Source organism: Pyxicephalus adspersus, chromosome 1 (assembly GCF_032062135.1).
Source record: "Pyxicephalus adspersus chromosome 1, UCB_Pads_2.0, whole genome shotgun sequence".
Lineage (NCBI taxonomy): Eukaryota > Metazoa > Chordata > Amphibia > Anura > Pyxicephalidae > Pyxicephalus > Pyxicephalus adspersus.
In genome coordinates, this window is record NC_092858.1 from 40,387,812 (window position 1) to 40,412,740 (window position 24,929).

The window sequence follows — 24,929 nt, forward strand, 5'->3', positions numbered from 1 at the left end:
TAAACTTAAAAAAAAAAAAAAAAAAAAAAAAAAAGGCTTTAGTTCCTCACATTTTTATGCAATCTTTTTGTTAAACCCACTGAAAGCTGAAAGTCTCCAGTTCAACTGCATCTGAGTTGTTTCATTTCAAAGTAATTGTGGTAATGTACAGAACCAAAATTAGAAACAAGTTGTCTCTGTCCAAATATTTTTGGACCTAACTGTATATAATCCTGAAGGTTGGCCAAGTGCAGGCTGGCATGTCACCTTTGTATCCTTAAATATTTTTTTAAGCCATTAGGTTTGATTCACCTTACCTTGATTGACCTTGTAGCTGAATGCAGTACATATGTGGCAAAGTATTTTTCACCATTTTCTACCTTTTGATTGGAAATATTTTGTTATTACCAATTCTACTTTTAAACATTTTGTGACATCACCACCTGTCTCTCAGAGAAGCTTTCAGGCCCTTCCATAGTCATATGTCATTAACATAGTTTAGGGACATTTAGAGAGGAAGCCAATAAAATTACTAGAATGTTTTGCGAGATATGGAAGGGATACCAGAGAGCCTGAAGAAAACTTAAACAAATTTGATTTAAACCTGTTCTTTTGAGCAGCACCATATCTAAATTTTATCAGAGATGTCTGGTTATTGGGAATTCTTGTAGGATATCTGTTTTCAATACAAGTTCAATCCTTTATTTGACCAGAATAGCTGTGTATTTGCAAAGCTAAGCATCGGAATCCTTGTAAATAATTTTCTGTTTATTCTTTTAATTTGCAATATTGTGGGATTTTTGGAATGCGTGATTAGTTTTAGCAAGTGATGCGTCTTCTCATCCTTTCCAGAGGGAGATCTGTTCAGATACCAAGTGCCTGCCAGCTTGGAAGTAGCTATATGAAAATGAAATTCATGCTTTCCAGTTGATCCCATCACACAGCTAAATTTAGCTCCAGCTTGTAACCAGGCTCTCTGAGGGAATTCTTCAGTTTAAAAGCTTACTTTCGGGGAAGGAGCCTACAGTGCATTCTCAAATGTATTTGCTTGGTTTTTCCAGTTTAACTAAAAAAGCAGTTTCTTACTCATTGCTGTACATGTTTATGTATCCTTTTTTGTATACTTGCCATGTATCAGTGAGATTCAGCATGACCGTAGGAAAACTAGCCTTTTTAGGCATTCTGGTCAGTAATAACTGCTCGGACATTTTTTCTGGCAAATCTATTTTAATTGTGGAAACAATGGCCCCTGTTGTCCAGATCTGACCATGGAAATTTCAAAAGCAAATTTAAGCCATAAATCAGTTTCTTGGAGTAAAGAAGGTTACTGTTCTTTTTCCAACTCAATTTTCTGTGCTTTTTGCTTCTTTTCACCTAATATTCAGTGTGACAGGTGCATAACCCCAAGGCATGTTCAGAATCCTATTTCTGCAAATTAGGTACCTCACTTGTTTGCTATGGGTGGTTGTAGAAGATTCAGTCGGACTCAACCGAAAACTGAAAATCACCAGCCTAATTCAGAGTACATAAGCTATCATAATTACACCAGCATTTTCTTTTACACGTAGGACAAACTTCTCTGACACAGCATTAAAATAATTTTCTTTTAATTTTTAATGTCTCCTCTTGGCATATTTGGCGTATGTGCATATTCTGGTTATATCAGTATGAAGGTTTTGTGGTATAACTAAGTGTTCACATTGCTGGCGTTGCAATAGCGTTGCCCAAATTTTAAGATTTGGAAGACCTCTGAGCAGGATACTGGTTCCCCTGTCATCCTCCAGCCGATGGTAGACATTTGCCTTGATAATGTGGTTATAGCTGGCAATTATGTGGTTACAAAAAACAAAGTTTTAGAAAAGTACATGCTGCTTTTTTATTTATTTGAGATATATATATATATATATATATATATATATATATATATATATATATATATATATATATATATATATATATATATATATATATATGTGTGTGTGTGTGTGTGTGTATTCTATTTTGGACTTGGCAAGTATTTAGCAAATATTTTACATGGGCTCCTAGATTCACTTCATGAATATCTGATATTAACAGCTTTCCTTGCCTTTTATCAGTTCCTTTTCTGACATTGAATTGTCAGGTTAAATATAGGTAAACCATGTTGGGTGCTGACAGTTTGTCCATTCCTTAAATTGTGAATTTGTGTTGAATGTCAGTCTTCATCTGTGAAATGCAAAGTAACAGATTTCAGGGTTTTTTTTTCTCAGCAAGAAGATATTTTTTCCCGTCCTTTCCTTCACCTTGATTTTAAATGTATGACACCATGCTGAGCTGATCTCTGAATAGCTGGAGAACACAAACTGGTGAAATAGCAGCCAAACTATTTTGAGAGATTTGCAATTATCACACTGCACAGTGTAAGTAAGCTGTGAGCTAAAATTGGGTCAACTGGTATAGAAGCAGTGCAAAGACACTAATTTATAACGTGATGGTTACTGATTGTGAAAACATCTTTATTTCTTCTGCTTGCATTATAGTCATTTAAGTGACTTTAATGCAACTCGGATAGGAAAGAGGGCATTAGGATGATCAACATTTGAACTAGTTCTGTCACTTCAAAGCCAGATACAGCAGTCAATATTTTACTACTATGGAGCATGAAGTGAATGCAAGTTGGATTCTGTACTTGTCGAATGGATTAATACACCTGGTTACTTTTAGTAGAAAAGCAGATCATGCACTACTTTGTGTCTCATACCCTTTATATGTCTGTCTTGCTGTGTGACAGTGCCGCTGCATACTATATGTTATCAGGCTGTTACCAAAGTAGTAAGCTTGACACATCGACGCAGAAAGCAGCTGACAAAAGCCTAGAGGTCCACATATAAAATTTATGTGATATGCAGCTAATCAGACATTGTTTGAATTAAACTTAAAAAAAAAAAAAAAAAAAAAAAGGCATGACAACAATATAAAGAAAACAAAAAACCTATGTCAATATTAAAACAGAATGTAAGATAACCAACGTTAAACCCTCGAACATTACAGAAATCTGGTAGAGCACAGATACTGGCAAACATGCCAGTGGAAAGAACAAGTAGTGAATGTTTTTTTTTTTTTTTTTTTTTAACTGATTGCTGACCTTCAGATCCTCCAGATTCCAGAGGAAAGGCCAACACATCTGAGTGGAGCCAAGTGAGAGCTCACATTGAAGAAGGGAAGAGTCCTGTCCGTGCATTAAAAGCCACACTAGCCTCCAAAAACCATAGTCAAAGTGAGCATAGTGGATAAATGCAGTTCCTGCATGCCGAGGAGAACATAATCTAACTGGATATCTAGGCCTTGGGACACAGAGGCCCCAAGAGTAGAGGTTAGGGGACACAGGGCCACATGAATCCACCTGCCCCCTCAATCTGTATCCGGATTCAACTAAAAATTTCTCAATGCCCAAATCTGTGTAGACCACATCAGCTTCAAACTGCCCGAGTTCTTCTTTTAACTAGGGCTTAAACAGCTCATTACAGGTATACAATTTCCATCCATTTATGAGATTTACAGTTTCTGCCACAAAGCCTAGCACTGTCTGCAAGGGCAGAAGACCTGATTTTTCTCTAATATGTAACCCTTACCAGTCTCCTCCTCACCCCAAGCCTATGAAAGAAAATGAAAGGAGAAGCATCAGACTTTACACTTCTTTCCAGCTTGGTCCTCACACTGCATTATATCTGATTGGCTCCTTGCTCTGCATGTCCATTCTCCATTCTCAGCCCTGTTGTATAGGGACTGCAAAGGTAAATTTCAGCTACTTATGCTGCTTGCAAAAAATACATTTAAAGCAGATCTGAGCTTGAAAAAAAAATAAACTGAAATCAGGCAGTTCTGTGTTGCAAAAGGGACACGTTGTTCTTTAAAGCAGGCCTAAACTAAAGTGTTTTGCCTTACATAAAAGGGTAGACAACCCTTTTATAAATAAAATAAAAAATGGTGAAGCCCTTCCTATTTTGTCTTAGGCGACAAAAAGATGTTGCTTAAAATGGCCTGAGGAGCACAAACTGCTAATTTCTTAAGAAACGAACCCCTACCCTAGCAACCTCTGGAGAACCCTGTTTTAAGGTTACAGATCACTGAAGTGATAACATTTGCTAACCTTCGTGTATGTGTCACAATACCATGAGGTGAGGACTTTTTAACGTAAACCATGTGCTGGCTATGCAATTTCCCCCAGCTTTGCACTTCCATGGAAAGTGGAGCTGTTTATTTTACTTGCTACCAGAGATTTTTTAACAAAAGGCAGCAATGCCAAGAATGTCCTCAGGTGTTTTAGACATTTCAGCTAAAGTGCCTCTTCTGGAAATACATTTGTGAGATTACTGTCCCTTCTGGAGTGTTCTGAAGTCTGTAACCATAGAGATGCGTGATGGTATAAAACTGCGCACTGTTTCGATATCCATGTAAAACGGAAGAATTTTCAGTCGCCCACAATGTGCTATTCCGTTGCAGTGATCCTTTTTCTGGATCAGTTATTTATGCTATTTTTATTCTTTTCTTTTTGTATGTCAGGATTTTTTTTCTATGAATTATTTATCAATGTTCAGAACTGAGTGAATTGATAATTTATTTTTCTGTTATTAAGGGCCATGTGCTTGCCTTTAGCCCTTGACAGATTTGGTTCATGTCCTGCGATGCGGACAGTGGGTTATATCTAAGCAAAGGATTCTGGGAAGGCATCTATCTGCAGTAAATAATAGAAGGATCGTTTAGTTTTCTTTGTTGTACATCAGGAATTGGAGAAGCACGATTGTACCCTTCAGGCACAATGTGGGTTCTGAGTCTCAGCAGCTGCCGTTGTTACTAAAGTGGTTTAAAGCTAATTCAGTGGAGAAAAAAAAAAAAAAAAAAAATTTTATTTAGTTTTATTTTAAGAATCTGATCATGTATTGTGATTTTATGTGGACATGTAACCTTATTAGTTTTCTATCGATATAAAATGAATTTGCTTATAAATTATAGATGATCCTCCCAAGAGGAGTATAAAGGGATCTTAGGGAAATATTGCTGTTTTGGTCTGAACAGTCTGTCAGTTCCTGAAATGAACTAAGTTATTTCGGGAACAGTAATTCAATTGTTGGACCTGATGGGGCAAGTTTATGAGGGATGGAACACACAAAGTAGCCTTTTCAGAGTTTTTTTTCATAATTCTTTTACAAAGAAAAAAAATGTACGAAATGAAAAATTAAGCTCAAATTTTCTGCACAGAAGGGTATACACTCACCTGCTTCTAAAATCAGGTACATTCAACCACAGATCAAGAACAAAGTTTTAGTGTATGCCATGTGCTTTTTTTTTTGTTAAAGGGACTCCTGGCTGTTTCAGATTGGGAAGAAACTTAGTGACTCAAGGAACCAATATCTAATATTTAGACATGGGGAACCTTCCAGAGGTTGCTAGGGGTTCCATGAGCAATGAGCGGTTTGTGCTCCACAACACTTTAAGTTCCCAATTTCCCATTTGAGCACACAACACTTTGCCTTTTCTGCTCTGAAGTCGAAAGCAGTGTTGTCAGCCATGGCTGCTAAACTATAGCCCCCCTCCCGATGGACCTCTCTTCACCACTTTGCATACCTTGATTTCTTTTCTAGAAAAGCAATGCAACTACCTTGACTCCACCCCCACTCCCCCCCAAACAAAAAAAAAAATAACTGCACTGTGGTTAGGAAGAGGGCTCTTGGCTGGTGTAGTTTTGGAGAAGTTCCTACATCTAAAGAAAATAAACTTCTAGTAGTAGTTTCTGAAGGAATTGGGGGCTTGGTCACAATTTATCAAAGCTGTTTTTTGTATGTTTTGTTATCTTTAAACTGGGGCAAAGTAAAAGAAAATGCTAGGACATGATCTAGCAGAGTATATGTTTAAATTCAGGTTATAGTAAACAGTGCTTTAAGTAGTACATTATATTAAATTCTGAATGGGCCATGAATGTCACTCCGTTTGACAACTCCTGGTTGGTCAAAACTTGCATGAGGGGTCTCTAATAATGTATAAACACCAACTGTGGTGCAAGGGAGTGAACCTGCGGCTTTGTAAAGAGCAAGTTTATGCTAAAAAAACTTTTTGTCCATTCCGCAAGCTTTGTTTTTTGTTAGCACACAAGTTCTTCCAAAACTATGAGGTCTGATGACCTGACATGATCATTGAGTATTTTAAAAAAGAATTGTAGCACGGTGGCTCAGGAGTTAGCACTCTTGCCTTTGCAGCGCTAGGTCCCAGGTTCAGGTCTTGGCCAGGACACTATCTGCATCGATTTTGCAGGTTCTCCCCGTCTGTGTGTTTTTTCTGGGTTCTCCGGTATCCTCCCACATCCCAAAAACATGCAATAAGGTTTATTGGCTTTCCCCCAAAATTCACCCTAGACTGCATTAATGACATATGACTGAGGTAGGGACATTAGAGTGTGAGCTCCTTTGAGGGCCAATTAGTGACAGGACTATGGGCTTTGTACAGCGCTGCTTAATAATATGGTGCTATATAAATACTGTGTAATAATAATAATGATAAAAAAATGGTACATCTTCACTGTTGATGAGCCATCCTTGACCTTTTAAACATGATTGAACCCTTGAAATAAATTTCATGTTTTGGGGAACCTGAATTGGCCAATGGGTAGGAGATCACCCCTACAAATAACCCAACATTACATTGTCACTTAAACTGGCCTGGAAGGCACATATTGCTCAAGAAACCCTTGGCAACGTTTGGAGGAACATTAGAACCATTAGGCAGCTTCCTGTCACGGTGTGGTAATTGGGTTGTATAGTTGCTGAATTTAGAGCAGAGTCACTCTCCTATAAGCTGCTAGCACTACAATGTAATAAAGCAATATTACAAGGGGCTACACCCAGTCCTGCAACCTGGTTTCTTGATTGACAGAACTACCTTTGGCGAAACCCTCCCCCTGTGATCTGCAGTGTCAAAGAGGTGGAGCATGTGAAGGACTTGGCTGAATCAGGGAATATAAGGGAAGTTTTTCTGTTTACCTTACGGGACTAGTTTTATCACATATTACCTAGATTAGGTTCTTGTTTGAACATACAGATCATACAAGTATGTCCATAGCATTAGCAGGTATATGGATCTGGAGGGCTGCACAGTAAATAGAAGGGGTGTGTGTCCAGGCCTTCTCTCTGACAAGATTTGAGAAAAGAATAGTGAACACCTTCTCCAAGTGATCCTAAAGTGGATCGGTACATTGGTGTGTGTTAGTAAATTCCTAACTGCACTTGGCGAGTAAATAGAATGGGATTCTGCTCAGATTAGCCTCATTTACTGCTGAATCCAGTATCAGGATCCTACAGCCCTGGCACCTTAACCTTTAAAAATGTAAAATAAGTAAGCAAAGACAAGTCAGATATCCCTATCCCTATAGGTAAAATTAGTGATAATTACACACTGGTTACAGGGAGCCTTAGGGCCTGCCAACTGCTTGCTGTACCTTAAATTTTGCCTTTATTTAAAGATGAACTAAACCCTGGTTTACTGGCCTGTCCTCGCCTCTTTCATGGGCACCATCATCTTCTTTCTTCTCTTCCTTGTTGCAATCTTTGACCATCTAGATTGGTCAGGGTGACGACTGTGCAGGAGTTCCTTCGTTGTGGTCGTTGGGATGTGGCGGGTATCGCAGCAAACAATGCTGAGCTGCGCACTTAGGCGCTAGGGCTGCAGTTAAAGCAGAACCTATCAGTGGCATAAGTAATGGTAAAATGGGCAGTTGGTGGGCTCCATAACCACTTGCAAGGACCATCTGTTTGAATTACTGCTAAAAGTAATGTAGTCTCCAATAACAAACTATTTTGTATGTCTAGTTTAAAAAAATTACTGTGTGTTCTGTTTAGACATGAAAACTGTTCTGCCAAGGTTTAAGATGGGCTTCTTTACATTTGATTTATTTCTCTAAGCAAATTTATTGTCTTTTTAAGTGCTGTCTTCATAAGGACTGAGTTTGATTGTGGTGGTTCAAGTTAAACTGAGCAGTATTTGCATATGTTGGAGTATCTCTTCTTAAATGTTACATAGAAGCTGACCAAGTTTGAAAAATGTTGCCATTGTTCCCCCCCAGCCCCTGGTAAAGCTGGACGACCAGTTTTCTTGTTTCTCCCATAGCACCCTATGCATTATGTTCATGTGGCCTGTTACCACAGTTGTTTGGTTATTTTGTAAGGTACACGGTGTCTTTAAGCAGCTGCGGAAGGTTGTTCCATTAAAGTGTTTTGAATGAGAGCAAGAGGGAGAGCGGTGTGTGTGGGTGGCTGTGTGCGCGACTATTGGCAGAACTCGCAGTGTGACAGCGGATGGGAACAGCTGGGCTCTGCCCTGCTTCGGAGCAGCTTGTCAGAGCAATTATCTTGGCAAAGGAAAGGCAGCCAGAGTCCATAGCACTCCATTCACAAGGAGAGCAAAAAGGGAAAAGGGGAGGGGGCTACATTTGAGGCAGTTGGGAAGGAAAAGAAATCCGGCGTTCGAATTGCATTGAAATCAACCAGCTCTTGTACATCACAAAGATGATCTCCTTCATAGGTTGGAATAGCTGATTTTCATCAATCAGCCTCTCCCCCTCCTCTAACGGTGAGTGTAAGTCATTTGTATGCAGTGACCGTCACTTCATCCCTTCCCGTTCACTGATTGTTTTATCCCATTCATAAACTCGTGTTGGTGATGGCAAGGCCATTTCATCTTTGGAAGGCCTCTGGTGATGAACGAGTTAAAATGCCTATACTCAGCAGGGATGTTCGCTGTGCTTCCAGTGAAGGCAGGCATTCTTTGTGTATATATTTAGGGGCTTTGTGCATATTGTCAGGTTATATATATATATGTTTATTTTGGCTGGGGATGCAGTTTTCTTGTGTCTTTAAACACATGGGAAGGGGGAAAGAAAAATGAAATGCATGTTTTGTCGATCGGTACAATATTTTGTCCTAATTACCTTTATAATCTGGGGGGGGGGTTGTATTCTTACCACAGTAGAAAAGCATTTTTTCTTACATGTATTACATTGAATAAGCTGTGCTAGGACTGTTAGTCATTTTCAACAGAATAGCTCGACAAAAAATTATGACATTTTTTTTCTTCTTGCCATTCATTCACCCCTCCCTCTCTCCATTCATTCATGCAATGGCGTCACTGATGTGCCTTTGGCATTATAGGGGATTCCCACCGTCAGATGCTTTCAGAATCTGCTGCCAAACTAAAGAATGTGCCCCTTTTCTCCTGATCTATTTACCTGAAGACAATACTAATTGGGAAACAATGATTACATGTACAAGATTGTGTTGATTTTTCCATAATATCACAAATGGCGGGAACTTTATATCTGTGCTCTGTATATATAAAATGTCCCACAGTACATGCTAACTGCAGCTCCTCTATTATTATAATATATTGTTATTACTTTTATATAAAAATGCCAACTACAACCTTACAGTAACATTTCTTTAGCAGTGATGCTGCATTAGACATTGGAGAAGGTTATTCCAGAGAACAATGTTAATAAAAGATAAACAGTTTTGTCATATTGGACACTTCACAGGAAAGGAGCCTGGATGTTTGATTCTGAATTGTAGAAAAAAATCCTATTTTGTGGCTTATTGTAGTTACTATCAAGGAAATTTAGTTCTTTGGAGTACTTTTTGCTTTTATTGATAATTTTTCAGTATCTGCCTCCAATTTCTTGAAATCCTTTTTTTCCCCCCCTATTAAATATTAAATCATGTCTGCATATTGAAAGGACATCAGCCAAGCATGGATTAATGTGGCCCAAGTTTTGCAGCATCGGTAATAATTTTTTTTTTATTTTGATTCTAATTAATTCTTGTTTTCACTTTTGTCACAGTTCCCACTAAGTTTGAAGTCTGCCATATTGCCTGTAAAGTCTGAAAATAGAGCACCAGATAAGGAATATCACAGCAGTTTTGCGTGTAGCATTTGTCTGAGAACTGTGTCTGTTTTTAGGAGAAATGTGATGTGTACAAGTCACAGAAGTATACTGACAGATTGCAGAATGTGACTTCATTTTCTCCCACCTTGTTTGCTGCTGTTGCCTGCTACTAACAAATGTCTCTTAAAACCTGCCATGTGCCTAGTTCTCGTCTTGCTTCTGTTTTATTTTTAATTGGGCAAAAAAAGACACAGACAACTGCTAGCAGCTCTCACAAGCCCCCTCCTGCTCTGCATCCCCCACAACCACCTGCTTATCAAAAGCACATTCCCACCGGCCATCATAGCAATGCAATATTTACCTACACTTTATTTGTCTGTGACTTCAGAATTTAACCTTCTGCCCCAATACAGAGGGCTTGGGCCAACCAAGGTGGCTTGACTAATCTGACCTTGTTAATGTGTTCAGGGTATTCAGTCATTCCCATATGTATTCCTTCTCAGGGGCACTACAGCAGTGCCCAAGTATGATTGTGGCTGCTTTCATGAGACAAACATTGTTGTAGCTGTACATGGATGGCCAGGTGAATTCACATGGATTGTTTTATGTAAATATGCATTGATAAATGCCCAGGTTTGCACTACTTTTTTTTTTAATTCAGTTGCACCCTGGAAAAAAAAAGCAAACTCTTTGCTGGATTGAGCATACAACTATTAAACTGTGTCTGATGAGAAATCGAGCAGAGCAATCTGTTGGCATCTTTGCACCACGCTCTGCAAATTGAATTTTGGTGTAGTTTTCAATCATTCGCTGGCTAGATTGATGATAAAAGAATCTTTCTTGGTCAATGTTCAATTTTTCTTTTTTGGGTTACGACTGATAGAGAGGGCCTAGTTTTATTAGATATTTGTTTAAAACAATGTTATTGAATTGCAGCCAATAAAAGGACATTGAGGTATTACTAATGACTCCATTATGATGTTAGATAAACTGACAATGTTTGGTGATTAGTAAATGTTGTTAATTTTAGTTTATAGATAAATGTGTTAGATAGTATAGATCCAGTCATAAGATATTAAGTAGTGTGAATGTGGAGCTCTTTTTTCTTGCCTTTCATCTAAACATACGTTTGCATATATTCTTGCTCCAGAGCTGGTTTGATCTCTAAATATAACTTGTTTGCCCTAGTTTTTAAAGCTGGGAGGTCTGCTGATCAAAAAGAATTGTGTGCCTACCCTACTTTAAAGGAAAATTTGAAAATGAAGGATGCCATATCTCTTTACAAGTAACAAGTTTTTTTTTGTTGGTTGATGTTTTTCTCTTTTCATTTGTATCCTTTTTAACATTTTATCTTCTATGTTCCCTAATATGGCACTAGGTGGGCAGAAGGTTTTATTTTATAGTCCTTTTTACATTTTATATTTGTTAGTAAAAGCTAATTGAAAATGTGCTGATGTTTGTGATTCCTCCCAAATGCTGCCCTGCTGGAATATCTGCATTCTCCTCCTCTCTGAAGCTGCATAGCATCTGTCCTAAAGCATCTACGTCAGCTGGGATTTCCGTCTGTGTGACGCACATCGGCAACATGAAGTGAAAGATGCAGAGAGGAGAGACTGGGAGGGGATTGCTGGTATGGGTTGTTAAGGAGATTTTCAACAAAATTCACGACTAGGATCCCCGCAATGACCTTGACATTCTTGGAAATGCCCCTCCATGACTAAACCTTCATTTAACTGCAGCAAGACCGAATCATTTCCATGTAAGCCAAAATGGGAACCCCCTGTGGAGGATATCCCTATGTCTTGGTTGCCAAGTGACAAATATGTGACGTCAATGGCAGTTCCCAGGCCTGAAAAAAAATGCTGTAACCCATTATTTGCCTGTAGATCTGCAATGCAGTCTCCAGTGAATTGCAGTTACTCCCTAGGTCTGAACAAATTATTGTAGTTAGGGTTGGCTGGTGTGTAAATTTTATAGGTTTATCCTTTTTTTTTAATGTAGAATATTCACGTTATTTCTCTATTGGGCAATAATTAAGGTTTCATTTATACATTCATGCTGCCATTCCCTGGAATATTACTATGTGGGTGACTTCAGATTGCAGCTGAATGTATTTTAGGGGCTGTATGGATATATGTTAAATAGAAAACATCTTGTCATCTGAAGCAGGAATTTGAAATCTTTGATATTGAAATCTGCTCTGCAGAAATTAGATTTTTAAGTTAAATAGTTGAGTTTTTCTTTTAGGGAAATATTTCCTACAAAAGACTAACCACTCCTGCTCTCGTAACTTACATTGCAGTTTCAAAATTCCATAAATTGCTGTGTGTGTATATTAAAGCCTTATATATATATATATCAAAGAATTCATTTTTTAGCCTTTAATTAAGCTTTGTCCTGCTAATTTCCTGCTTCCTCTGTTCCTCTTCAATATAGGAAACTTAAATTACCTTGATTAACATAACATAATGTGTGCTGCTTTTAGGTTGCCTATTTATATTGAATAGACTACCAACGCCAATGCACCCCCAGTTCTCTAGAAACTACACAGAATTTTTTAAAACCCATGCAGTTGCACCACAAGTCTTGGATGAGAGTTACCGTGCACCTATAAATGTGTTTGGGTTCTATCAGAATGAATGGCAATGCATTACCATGCTCAGGGAGTGGCCCTGTGCATTGCCCATTACATGTGATTTAATAATACACAAATGTATTTAGCTGGCTGTAGCGATCACTTTCATAAACGGGCAATCAAGTGTTTTTAGTGTTTCTCCCTAGGGCAGGATATGTTAGGGCTACAGGGCACCTCCCTCAATCCTTTTCTCCTTAACAGGTGATCTGTAGATCAGATGTGATCCTAGGCAATTGTATCAGCCCTGCCACAGCAGAATGCACAGGGCGCTATAGGAGTCTTGACAAATGTAAAGGTGTTTTGTAAATTTCTTGAATTTAACATTTTCCCTAGTAAATTTAACAGATCAAATGGGATTGATGAAGAGAAGTTCATTGTAAGGGTTTGTATGCATTTTAAATGAATATGGTCACAGTAGTATAATATAGTCCCCTGCCTATTTCACTGCGTAGCGTGATAATTTCTAGGAGTTTTTCCTCCAGCTTTCTCTACAAGGATCACATCTTAGCTGGCTGCTCTTGGTGATAGAATTGGTTGCCACGGAGCTTAAATTCTGATTGGCTTGCACAATTCTCCAATAGGAATAAAGATCTTTATGGTGTCATCTCTTTAACCTTGCAGGGTAGCATTTATCTCTATTTGGAAATCTTTTTAAGGCAAGGTAATACTCTGAGCAGCACGTTTGGTTTCTGAATATGTCATCTGCTTCTCCTTGTTACATGAAGCAGCATTGCCTACACGGATATAGCAACTCGCACATTTCTCTCTGCTGCAGAAACGGCCCCAGGCACTGGCTGAAAATATATTCTCTTGTGCTTCCCGTCAGTTGTCGGCACGATTCTGCGGGTGACTATTTTGGCTTATGTAAAAGCCACACTCAGGTTAAACTGAAAATTGGTTGAATGCTTGAGAAAGATTTACTGCTGACTCTAATACCTTAATAAAAAAAAAAATCTAAGTTCTGTAGCTGGTCTATAGGCAACATATGCTAGCAATGGGGTACTTCAAAAACATGTGCCTCAAAAAAGTTACAGTATGCCCATTTTAATGCAAGCTGTGGATGCTGTGCCTAAAAAGGCAATTGGAAGATAAATGTAGACCTGAGTATATTGCCTGTAGACCCGTCTAAAGTGGAACTAAAGTCCCACTGAAAATTTGAAAAACAGGCGGGGCTTTATTGCAGATAGATAATATCTGCAATAAGTATTCTTACCTCCCTGTTTGATTATCTGTCAAATTTTGCTGGGCTGTACAGCATTGGTTGCCAGTATACCCAGCACTATCCAGCTTCCCCTGTTGGTGTCAGGACTGAATGATCTCCCATATACCTGCACGCATGTTTCATCATGTCCAGCCAATTAGGATGGCCGTGGATCCAAATTCGGAAGGGAAGGAAGAAGATGACGATTCCTGTGACAGAACAGGGACAGTTGGGGTATCTCCTGGGTTTAGTTCCCCATTACTGATTTACCATGCCTATTCCGCACTGTGCCTGAGTCAAAGCAATTATCTTGGTAGAGGAAATGACTACTTGTTTCCTCATGCCAGAGTTGGCCTTTTAATGGCTGGTAAAAAATCTTAAGTAAACAAAAGTAGGTCCTCAGGTACAGCAATAATCACTGTGAGCAGCATAATAGGGATATGGTTCAATTCTCACTCCAAATCATATGAAGGAGCAGCACCTTAGATGATCTTACACTGTAGATATACAAATATGATACATTCAAGACAAAACCTTTAGGTCGTTAGATCAGTCACATGTGACCTTTTTTTTTTTTCCCCCTCATCGGTAGTTGTGTTGTTGCCAATCATGAGCATGTTCATAGAATGGTGCTCTGTAGTGTGTGTGTGTGTGTGTGTGCGCGCCCACACATTACTGCAATTCAAAGGTCTGATCCTGGTCCAAGGCATGCTTCTTCTTCAACACCTCTTCATATTTGAAGTTCAGGTCCACATTAAAACTGAGCATGTGCTGAACATGGTCATGTTTGTAGGCAAGATATTTTTTTTTCCTTAATACATCAAATTGTTATATATATTATATATATATATTTATATTCAAATAATCCATAACAAATATGAAGGCAAAAAAAAAAATATTATGTAAAAAATAAATATGTTTATTATAATTCCGGGAAACTTTTGGAGGCTGCAATTGTTCTCTGTTGTTGACATTGTTGACACATTGTTGACTGTGGATCACTAAAGCTACGTACACACGCCAGATTTTTATCGCCCGATAATCGGCATCGGCCAAATATCGGGCGAAAATCTGCCGTGTGTACAGTCGGTGTCGTCCATCGTCCGAACGACCGTCCTGCCGGATCCACGGACAATGGACGACAACCGATCCTAATGAAAGGGAAGGGGAGAGCGCGCAGCAGGGTGCCGCTCCGTCGCTCTCCCCCTCCCCTCTCCATAGAGCATGAACGGTGCGGTATGTACAGCAGGGTTCATGCATCTTGCAGTCCGTTGTCGTTGGAAAGGATCGTGAAAGATCCTTTCCAACGACAAAAATTGCAAGTGTGTACGCAGCGTTAGCCTGAAAGTATTAAAGATAAGAAGATGCAGACTGGCAACCCCTATGTGTCTCCTAGGAAAAGTAAATTCTTACTTTTCCAGTTCCAGGTTTTCTAGTCAGAGATCTTACTAATCTCCATTACTCTTTGCACTGAGAATGGTCTTACCGCAATCAACAGTTATATGTTGACTATTCTTTTTATCACCAGGTCGCCAGACATGAATGAATACTGAACTAGATATGGGACACTTGTTAAAAGTTTTTAAATTCCTGCTAAACTTTCAGTAATTTTAGTAGTTACTATCCTTGACTTTTTCAAAGTAGAAAAAGTTCCCTATTTGGACAAGACACAACCTGTAGCACAAGAATTGGACTTTTTTCAGGCTGGCGGTATGGTGGGTTTACTGCTTCCTAGTGCCAGGGAACTGCTGTGCCTCAGGAAACGTCACATATAGCTTCTCCTGGCAGCAGCCCCATAGCAAATGAATAGGGGCGGCAGTGAGCCATTAATGTAATCTACATCATAGATAACATAATAGCAGGAGGGGGTTTGGTGGGAGCATATTCTACCATAGTCTTTGTAGAGTTACACTATTTTAGGGCTGTTCATCTTCAGTCTGTGGGGGCTACAATCAGGCCAGGCTTGTCATATAAATGGTCATTTTATGACTTTTTTTAAAGTGCTCCTAAATTTATTGCTGTCGAAGAAATACTAAAATGTTTGTAATTCATGGCCTTTAAAATGGAGTTAGACAACCCTGCATTGTGCTGCGCTTTCAAAAGCTTAGATTTGCTAAAAATGTTGAAATCTAATTTAGCTTCAGGGATATATTGCCTATTTACATCAATAAGTGCACATTCTTCTAGATCAGAGAGCAACTTAGTACATATATCCACGTCATTTAGGACATATTGTGCCCGCTGTTAGCACTAGATATTATTTAAGGTAAAGGTATTTATAGAGCAGAAATTTGATCATTATTATCTCTGCAGTGTGTACATGAAAGAAAGCTTGTTTTCTTTTTACCTTTGTAAGGATTGTTGTGCCATTTGTTAGAACGAACACCTTCCTCTTACCTGCATTTCACTCTGTTTTTTTCCCGTTTCATCCCACTGTATGTTTGCTCTTGTGCGCTCTTGTCAAAGATCATCATGTCTCCCTCCTCCTCCTCACAGCCTCCCACGCTGTCCTAAGGGACGCAGGCTGATTCATTCATACTGCCTTCCTTTTATATAAAAAAAAAAACCTTAATGAAAGAAACCAGAATTGAGCTGATATGTGGAGCATTATATCCCCAATGACTTTTCTGGTATGTTTCAATGTATTTTGATAATGCTCTTTTTGGTGAGTCCCTGTTTCTGTTACTTTTGCTTAAGTGCTAAAATTGGGATCCCGGTGCCATTTTTATAATTCATTTAGAAAGATGTGAGTGCTTGTAGAGCAGCCCTTTAAGGCACATGTATGGTGAAAAATATGTAGGCTTCCATTACCTTTCAGTCTGAAAATTCTGGTTATTTGGCTGCTGTGCCAACCCCCTGACTTCTATACTCACAAAATGACCAGTCTACAGAACATTGATTCGCTCGAAAAATTCAAGCATTTTACATGTTTGTCTGTGGTCTGGGAGTTAGGCTATGTACACACGTCAGATGATTCTTGTCCGATATTTGCCTCAGGGCTGATAATCTGGCGTGTGTACTGTGTCCGGACAACCGTCCTGGCGGATCTGTGGACAAGGAACAATCGTAATGAAAGCGAAGGGGAGAGAGCATAGTGGGGCGCCACTCCGTCGTTCTCCCACCTCTCGATAGAGCAGAACTGAGCTGTATGTACACCGGTCCTTCCCATGCACCATGCAGTATTTTGTTTGCACGCCCGTATGCAGCCGTACATACTATCAATTCAAATATCATGACATGATATGTCATGTTTATCAGACAAAATTGCACATAACTTTACCCTCTCCTAAAACACCTAAAAGTGCCAGGTACTAAACTTAGGAATTGTTTACCAAAACATGTTTGCAGTGCGCAACTTATGTTCTTAAGGAAAATATACTTAATTACCAGCAGCCTATTTTTTTAATAGGCTTTTGAAAGCGCAATAAGCAACAATGTTGCACTGCAGTTTTCTAGAAAGGTGCATTTTGGATGGCATTAAGAATGAATTGCATTGCAGTGTACCAACACATATGATGTAGGTCTCCTCCAATAAACAAGTAAACCCATCTATTGTTGTAATGTACTGGTGGGACAGGCCTTTAAAGCTCTGTTGATAGTGTTGTTGAAATGTGTAAATGGCAGTGTAAGGGTTTAAATACTTGCCTTGCATAAGAACTGTTCCATGTTCCCTTCAATGTTGGTGACAAATTTATAGTGGAACTAAGCTCAGGGTATATTCGCTTGTCCCCATTCCATTGCTGGTGCCACCATTATCTCCCTTCTCTTCCACATTCCGATCTTCGGCGCATTCGCAGCTCAGCCTTGTTTGACAGTTGGGACGGCAATCAGTCAGTAAAGAATATGTATTGTGGAAGGGACTTTACCTGTCCTTTTCTTAAATAAACACCTGCTTGATCGCAAATGTGTAATTTTAGTTCCCCTTAAAAAAACTATAGATCCCCATAGTATACAGCAGTCTCAACCTTATTAACACAGAGGAACCTCATGAGTTAACTTTCTGGTCTTCATGCAACTCCTTCTATGAATACTACCCACAGCTCACATTAGTGTAATGGTCAGTAGGAAGATTGTCTCTTAAATTGCTCACTGTTGGGAAGAATGTCACTCTTACAGATAGCCAGAAATATCATCGGTGTGAGTTAAACTGACCTGAGGGGCACAATCTGCTCATTTGCCCATGGAACCCCTAGCAACCTCTGGAGGAACCCTGGGGTTTTACAGAACTCTGGTTGAGAAACACTGGGTATACATTATGCAATTTTCTTCCACATTGAGGTTAAATATTCAATGTAACATCCACTGTTTTACAATCATATTTAACTATTTAATGTACAGTGCTGCATAATATGTTGGCGCTTTAAAAATTGTTTTTAATAATAACATAGAAACATCCTCCGCCCTAATGCAAATGTGGTATTGATTTTAGTAATGAAGTTGATTAATCAACAGAACAAAGCCTTGTCAGATAAATTTCTAGAGCAGTGGTCCACAACCGGTGGCCCGCGGCTCTGGCCGGTGCAACCTAAGCAGGGTTAGGTGAGGGACCCTGCTGGGGAAACCGCAGATTATGTCCCCCATACAGATCCCAGGCAAGTGGGCGAGTTGTGTCTCTGGACACAGCCCGCCCTCTCACCCATCGCCGGCTTAGACCTGCGATGGAGTCGGAGGGTTCTGGCATCATGACGTCAATATGGAGGAAGTTTCTTCCCTTTGAGTGACACCCGGCTCACCGCACATGTGTGGTCCGGAGCTGGTAAATTTAGTGGTCCCCCGATCCGAAAAGGTTGGCGACCACTGGTCTAGAGAACATGCTCCCCAAATATTGATGAAAAGTCAAGTTGTGCTTTTAATTCATTTGATGTTTTTGTCGAATACCTTGAAAATATGGCATGCCATGGGCCATAAAACAATTAAAACTCTCCAAGACTGGAGCGCCATCATGGGAGGACCTGGATGAAAACTATCATAGTCCCATGGGGACTATCATGGAAGAACCAGGAAACGTGGGATGGACCTGGTCCAAGATTGAAACAATTTGCCAACTACGAGCAAATTATTTTAGGACTTCCATTACAGGTTTTCTGGATCACACAGATTCACCTGTGTATAGTCTATATCCTTACTAGTCTTAAATAGGGGCCCTTGTGGCTGCATTTGGTCATGTGATCTCTGTTAAAGTAGGAAAATTAGAATTGATTTTGGTTTTCCTTCAGAAGAGATCATATGATGGGATGTCTGGGTTTTCAGATTATGCCTAGAATGAAGATGACCTGAGCCAATATTACAGGCATTATATTATGTTTTTGATAGATTTGTTTGCTGGCAGTTTCCTTGTTAACATTTTCCCTCAATTGTTCCAGGTGACAGCAGTCCTCTGCCAGACATTCCTAGAAGTTGACAGAGACTCTAACACTTCCCAAGCTATCCAATACAAAAAAACATTTGCTAGACTTTTTTTTAACATAAATTTAGATAAACATATGGGTACAGCTGCACTTTTATGCCTGCAGGTTACACAACAATAGGAGACAAATATGTATAGATGATATTAATGTTTTATGGGTTAGTACATCTTTTGGAGGTCATCACAGGTAGATAGTTATTTGTTTGTGTGTTTTGATCATACCATTTTTTTAATGAAATGATGGCTTTGGGTGAATGTTACATAGAGGCTGGATGAGATCAGCTGCACAAAACAAATACATACATAATTTGGGGAAAGTAGTGGATAATTAGACCCACCGCAATTTGTTAGGCTATGTACACACGTCAGATGATTCTCGTCCGTTTATCGCTTCAGGTCTAGAATCGCTGTTATCGAGAATCTGGTATCGCTGGTATTGAGAATGTGTGTACAGCGACTGTCCGAAATTGTTGGATCTGTCCTGGTGGATTTATGGACGACAAACGATTGTAATATAAGTGAAGGGGAGAGCGCGCAATGGGTTGCCGCTTGCTTGTTTCCCCCCCTACCTCCATAGAACAGAACGGCACTGTTTGTACAACACTGGTTCATATATATCTTTCAGTCTTTTGTTGTTGGAAATGATTGTGAAAGATCACATAACAAAAGTCTAATGTGTGTACATAGCCTGACACTGTTCTGGTAACCATTATCACTAGTCAGAAAATGAAACACCTTCATTGAATTCTTGTTGAGCTGTCACTATGATGACAATGACATGCCTTGGGCAGTAGAAATGTGTGTGACGTGCTGGAGCTTTGATAATTCAACTTTAGCGGAGGGGAATGAGGAGAAAACCTTCTAGCAACCTTCTTTGGTTGACAAAGTGTTTTGGGGACGTTTTGCATTTGTAGTCATAGAAAAAGCTCCTATAGAATCAGCACCATGTTGTCTACTTGGTTCCTATAGCTTGTTTTCTGCTAGTTTTTTGCTTCCATAATATGTTTTAAATATTTTTCTTTTGTTTTTAAAAATTGAAAGATTTGTGAATTATAGTTCAATTTTTTTTTTTATCTTTAATACAGGTTGTTACTTTTTGCTTTGTACTATGCTGAAGATGTCCCATGGCCACACGACCCAGGAAACTTTGGAGATCATGAAGGAGTCAGAAAAACGCTTGGTTGAAGAATCTGTGAACAGAAGCAAGGCCGTTTCTAGATCACCAAGTAAAGAGGAGCCAGAATCAGACGAGCTGAATTCACGTCACGAACCGCAGGTTATTGTTGTTTCTTTGTGGTCACACAATTTAGCATTACTCATGGTTGTTCTCTAATATATAAAAAAAATTGTAACCCCCCCAGGTTGGACTAATAATTTCTACTCTGAACTTATTACAGTAGAGCGGTGGTTTTCAACCTTTTTTGAGCCACGGCACATTTTTTACATGTCTTGTCTCCAAGAATAAACAAGGCAGTTAAGCTACCTACTGCCACCCACTGACATCAAAGAGTATTACATTACTCTGCCAGTCACTACAGCACAGACCCTCGACAATTGTAATAGGATAATTTCCCACAGTACACTAGTGTGCCGCTGCACAGTGGTTGAAAATCATTGCAGTAGAGGAGCACGCTTTCATTTGTAGATGTCCCCTAAAAATGGCCCAGGGCACTATTTTAATAGTATTATTGTTTTTATTAATCTGTGCAAGTGAAGCCATTTCACATAATTTTGACAATTGTTAGAGGAGCAAGAATGTTCCCTGCCTTGTGAACAAATTGTTTATTAGAACAAGAGGATAATAGCCTGTGTGCCTCCCATCATAATTGTGTGTGTGCATAGTGTGAGGTGTGCACTCTCATTTAATTGCTTATTTTTAGAATGTTTCACACCCTGATGTGTTAATAATTCCACATCATGGATTTGTGTTTCATGGATAGGAAGTGGGTTTAAACTTACATCTGACTGCATAGACACATTTTTACCTGCACTGTTTGGCCTTTAGTTGCAAAAAAAGCTTTATATCTATTAAAAAAAAAAAAAATCCTCAGTAAAAATTGATTTGCAGTTGCGAAGGGCATTATACAGTAATATTTCAGACAACTGATATCCATCCAATAAGCCATTACATTACTAGGAAATTCTGAATGTTTTTTTTCATGAAGTTAATATTTGTATAACTATGCTCCCTGGGGCTGGATAAATACAGTAATAGTAAGGCCGAAAAACTTGTTTTTCCTGGAGCAAATTGAGCTGTTAGCTACCTTTTTGTTCTAGTCAAACGACCAAAAGCTTAGGTGTGTTGCCATTTTTTCTCTGCTAATGGAAATTGTCAGTCAGTATGGATGCTGATTTTTTTTTTTTTTTTTTGCCGTACTGACCTGACCAGATGCCTATTTTTTGGTCACATGATTGGTATTTGTGGGAACTGTTGTTTTCATAAACAGCCATTATTTTGTTAGTGCCAATGTGTAGCTTTCTGTAGGCAGAAATCTGTTGAGCTCTAAAGTTCCTGTAGAGAGCTGGCAACTTTAATGCACTGAAATCCCTATGGTTGATACATATAGTTATCACATTTAAACATGCATTAAAAAGCATAGGGAAGGCTTTTCGTTCTCTAAAGCACATCTGTCTTGCAGTGTACTGTGGATTTTTGTACAGATTATTGTCACCCCAGCTACTGTGGACAATTTATGTATATTGGATATTTATTATGCAGGGGCACCATTGTGGCTTTTTATATAGAAATGTGAGAAAGCATTAATAGCAGTCCCTGGATTTCTGTCATTAGACTTGGAGCAAAAATGCTATCGGAATCATTTTTGTAGTTAAGCACATGTACATTGGTGGTATGAATAATTTAATGCTAAAACAGTATTGATTTATAGATTTGTCCTGTTTGTCTCTGTAGTCCAGCAGTTATACAATTTTTTGGGCTGCTTGAATTGCATAGCATTTAAAGCAGAACTAAAGTTCCACGGACCAGACATGGCTTTATTGCAGAAAGGAATATGTCCCTTGTGCAATAAATTGTACTTACCTGGAAACCAGAGAAGAACGGAGAAGATAGTTGTGCCCATTGTGTGCGTGTAAAAAAGGAATTTTTTTTGCTTTATGTTAAATACATGCAAAATGAATTGGAAATATAACCCTTATTAGTGTCTGTTACCTTTGGGAGTGGGAAGAGAACTACTTTTTACTTCCTAGATGGCTGGTACTTCCTAGATGAACATCGTCTACTTCTAAGATAAACAATGGTTTTCCATTGTGTACACATTTTACACAGTTATACTCCCTGCTGCTGCTTATAAACTGGCAATGTTAAAGTTCTTTAAAACCTTACACAGTCCCCATTGAACACAACACTGAATAAGTGATCACTGGAGAGCAAGTTGTTTTTCAAGCCTCCAGCAGAAAAAATGACAACATTATACCACTGTGCTAAAAAGGGATATGCTCCCAAAAAAATGTAGGACTCAAATGGGGGATTGAGCCCTCCTCTGACTTACTCTTCTGAATCACTCTATTTAGGTATATGTGCAACTCACTAAATACCTCTTAACATATTGATTTAAGTATTTAGTACATTAGTACATTACTATAGTAAGTATATTTAAGTATTACAATATCTGCATTATTTTGTTATATTTTTCCATTTCACTTACTGTTTCTATTTTTTCCTCCCCTCCAAATTTTCTACCAATGGTGCAGAGGCGGAATCCAAGCCACGGACATGCTAGGAAACGAGCCAAGGTACACAAGTATAACTCATGCCACCCACATTTAAAAAACAATTACTGGCTTCTGGTACTCTTCATCCTTATTTTACTTCCAATTTATGTAGCAATGTATTGCTTCTTATACCTGAATTTTTTGTGGAAGGGTAGAGGCACTTGTTTTTGGGGAAAGAAAAAAAATTCCACAATTAAGAACTTAAATCTTTATATGCATGGTTTTCATCGTTTGGCATAGATAGGGATTCTGCATCCTGGAAAACTGGTAATATGCCAACACTCTAAACAGGGTCACTTGATAGCCTGTTTTTTCTGCCTCTGGTGCTTAGTTTTCTGTTCTTCCCACCTGCAATATACATACCTTATGCTCCTGGCTATCAATATGGCCATATTTTATCATCTTCCTCCCCAAGCAGTGTCAGTTACCAGAAAATCAGTATTAAGGCGGCAGGCAGCTGATGGCAAAAGTATGCCAGGCAATTGTAAGACTTCCTTTGTTGACCATCTTCTGAATATACTAGTTTAGTGTTGCTGCATTCAGTACTTTGGGCCAGCAACCTAGTATAGGTATGTAGGAAGTGCAGAATGAAGTCAGGACTTGGTGGCTTTCAAATGATTAAAGTCAGTGGATCAGCTTTTTGCCAGTCTGCTAGCATTTTGAAAAGCACATATCACCAATTATGTAATTGTGTACAGATTTATTTTAATTTAAATCTAAACCTTCAAAAATCAGAACTATGACAACATTTCGCTCTATTTTTAATCTTTATGTTAGCATGTTGACTACAAAGCCATTTGGCAATAAACTTGAGCATATCACCAAAAATAAAGTTGAGCAATACACTAGAACTACATTGTTTTTGTTGACACTATTGGTTTTATTGGTTACTGCTTTGAAAGATTGCTGTTCCTAAGGAGCACAATTCAGTTTTATGGAAGCTGTATATTCCACAGTTCTTTATAGTAAATATAAAATCATTTACATACACATGATCATGGTGTGGTATGGGTGGTTTACCATACTACTATGTAAAGAAAAAAAAAAAAGAATATTTACTTATAAAAGTCATACAATTAGGAGCAATATTTGCTATTGTGTTTTCTAGTTTACTGTAATAACTTCTCTTCTTTGTTTTAATGGAAATCTGTTTTCCCTCACGTTCTTTAGTCAAACTCTAAATTGAAGCTAGTAAGAAGTTTAGCGGTATGTGAGGAATCATCTGGACCATTTGTGGATGGCTCTGTGGAACCTCAGGTAATATTTTATGATTTGTATGCTAATGTTAGTAACAGATTCCTATATTAGATTCTCAGCAAATCTAAACCCCAAAATAAAATATGAAATATATTGCTGATTACCGAAGGCTGCATTTGTTTTTCCCTTTTGAATTTATTGATCCTTCCAAAAATTATTTTCCTTATCCTGTGTGGCTACACTTATGTTTCCATTGTTTCTACTGGAGGACCATGGTTGTCACCTAGTTTGTTCTCTTGTTTTGAAATACAAATTAGGCTTTTTTTTTTTCTTATATTGGGGGGTAGAATCAATCATTTATGGAATACAGAAAAGAATGTTTGTCTTTGCAGTCCATCTCTGTGAATGACAAGGATGATGACAGTGGGTTTTATTTCTGTACTTGCCAAAAATGTTCCTCTCTGAAATGTGAAAACCATGCTGAAACCATATGCAAGTACTAGTAAACTGAAATATACCAAAATGTTAATATCTTTTAGGATAATAATATTTTGTAATGGTCTGTTACTAGTAGCTCTTTGAGGATCAGAGAGACATTGTAGACATTTAGGCAGAACTAAATTATTACTACTATTTTTATATCTTCCATTAGGCATTGCATTTATTATAATGTTCTGCTGATGTTCTCATCATTGCCTCAACCAAGACTTGGTGTTAGCTAAACAGTGGTACTGACATAGTGATTTGTTAAATACATAGCAAGCATCTATGAATTCTATCAGTATAATTTGGCTAAATAGGATAAATGTGCTTACAGACTGAGAGACTACATCTCATTGCCTCTCATATCTAAATTGAGCTAGTGGCAGGG

At 38.6% G+C, this 24,929-nt stretch overlaps 1 protein-coding gene across 6 annotated transcripts in view; it reads left to right on the forward strand.

Annotated features, from left to right (window-relative positions):
* The window catches only part of R3HDM2 (R3H domain containing 2), a 68,030-nt gene that overhangs the window by 12,149 nt on the left and 30,952 nt on the right, over positions 1-24,929 (forward strand). For 5 of the 6 annotated variants that reach the window (XM_072407605.1, XM_072407599.1, XM_072407627.1 and 2 more), the window contains 3 exons: positions 20,215-20,405; positions 22,841-22,882; positions 24,032-24,118. In XM_072407605.1, coding sequence (XP_072263706.1) covers positions 20,238-20,405; positions 22,841-22,882; positions 24,032-24,118 — 297 coding nt within the window. In that variant the 5' untranslated portion in view covers positions 20,215-20,237. Of the gene's footprint in view, positions 1-8,441; positions 8,578-20,214; positions 20,406-22,840; positions 22,883-24,031; positions 24,119-24,929 lie in introns of those variants that run through there. The other variant, XM_072407613.1, reaches the window with a different exon arrangement.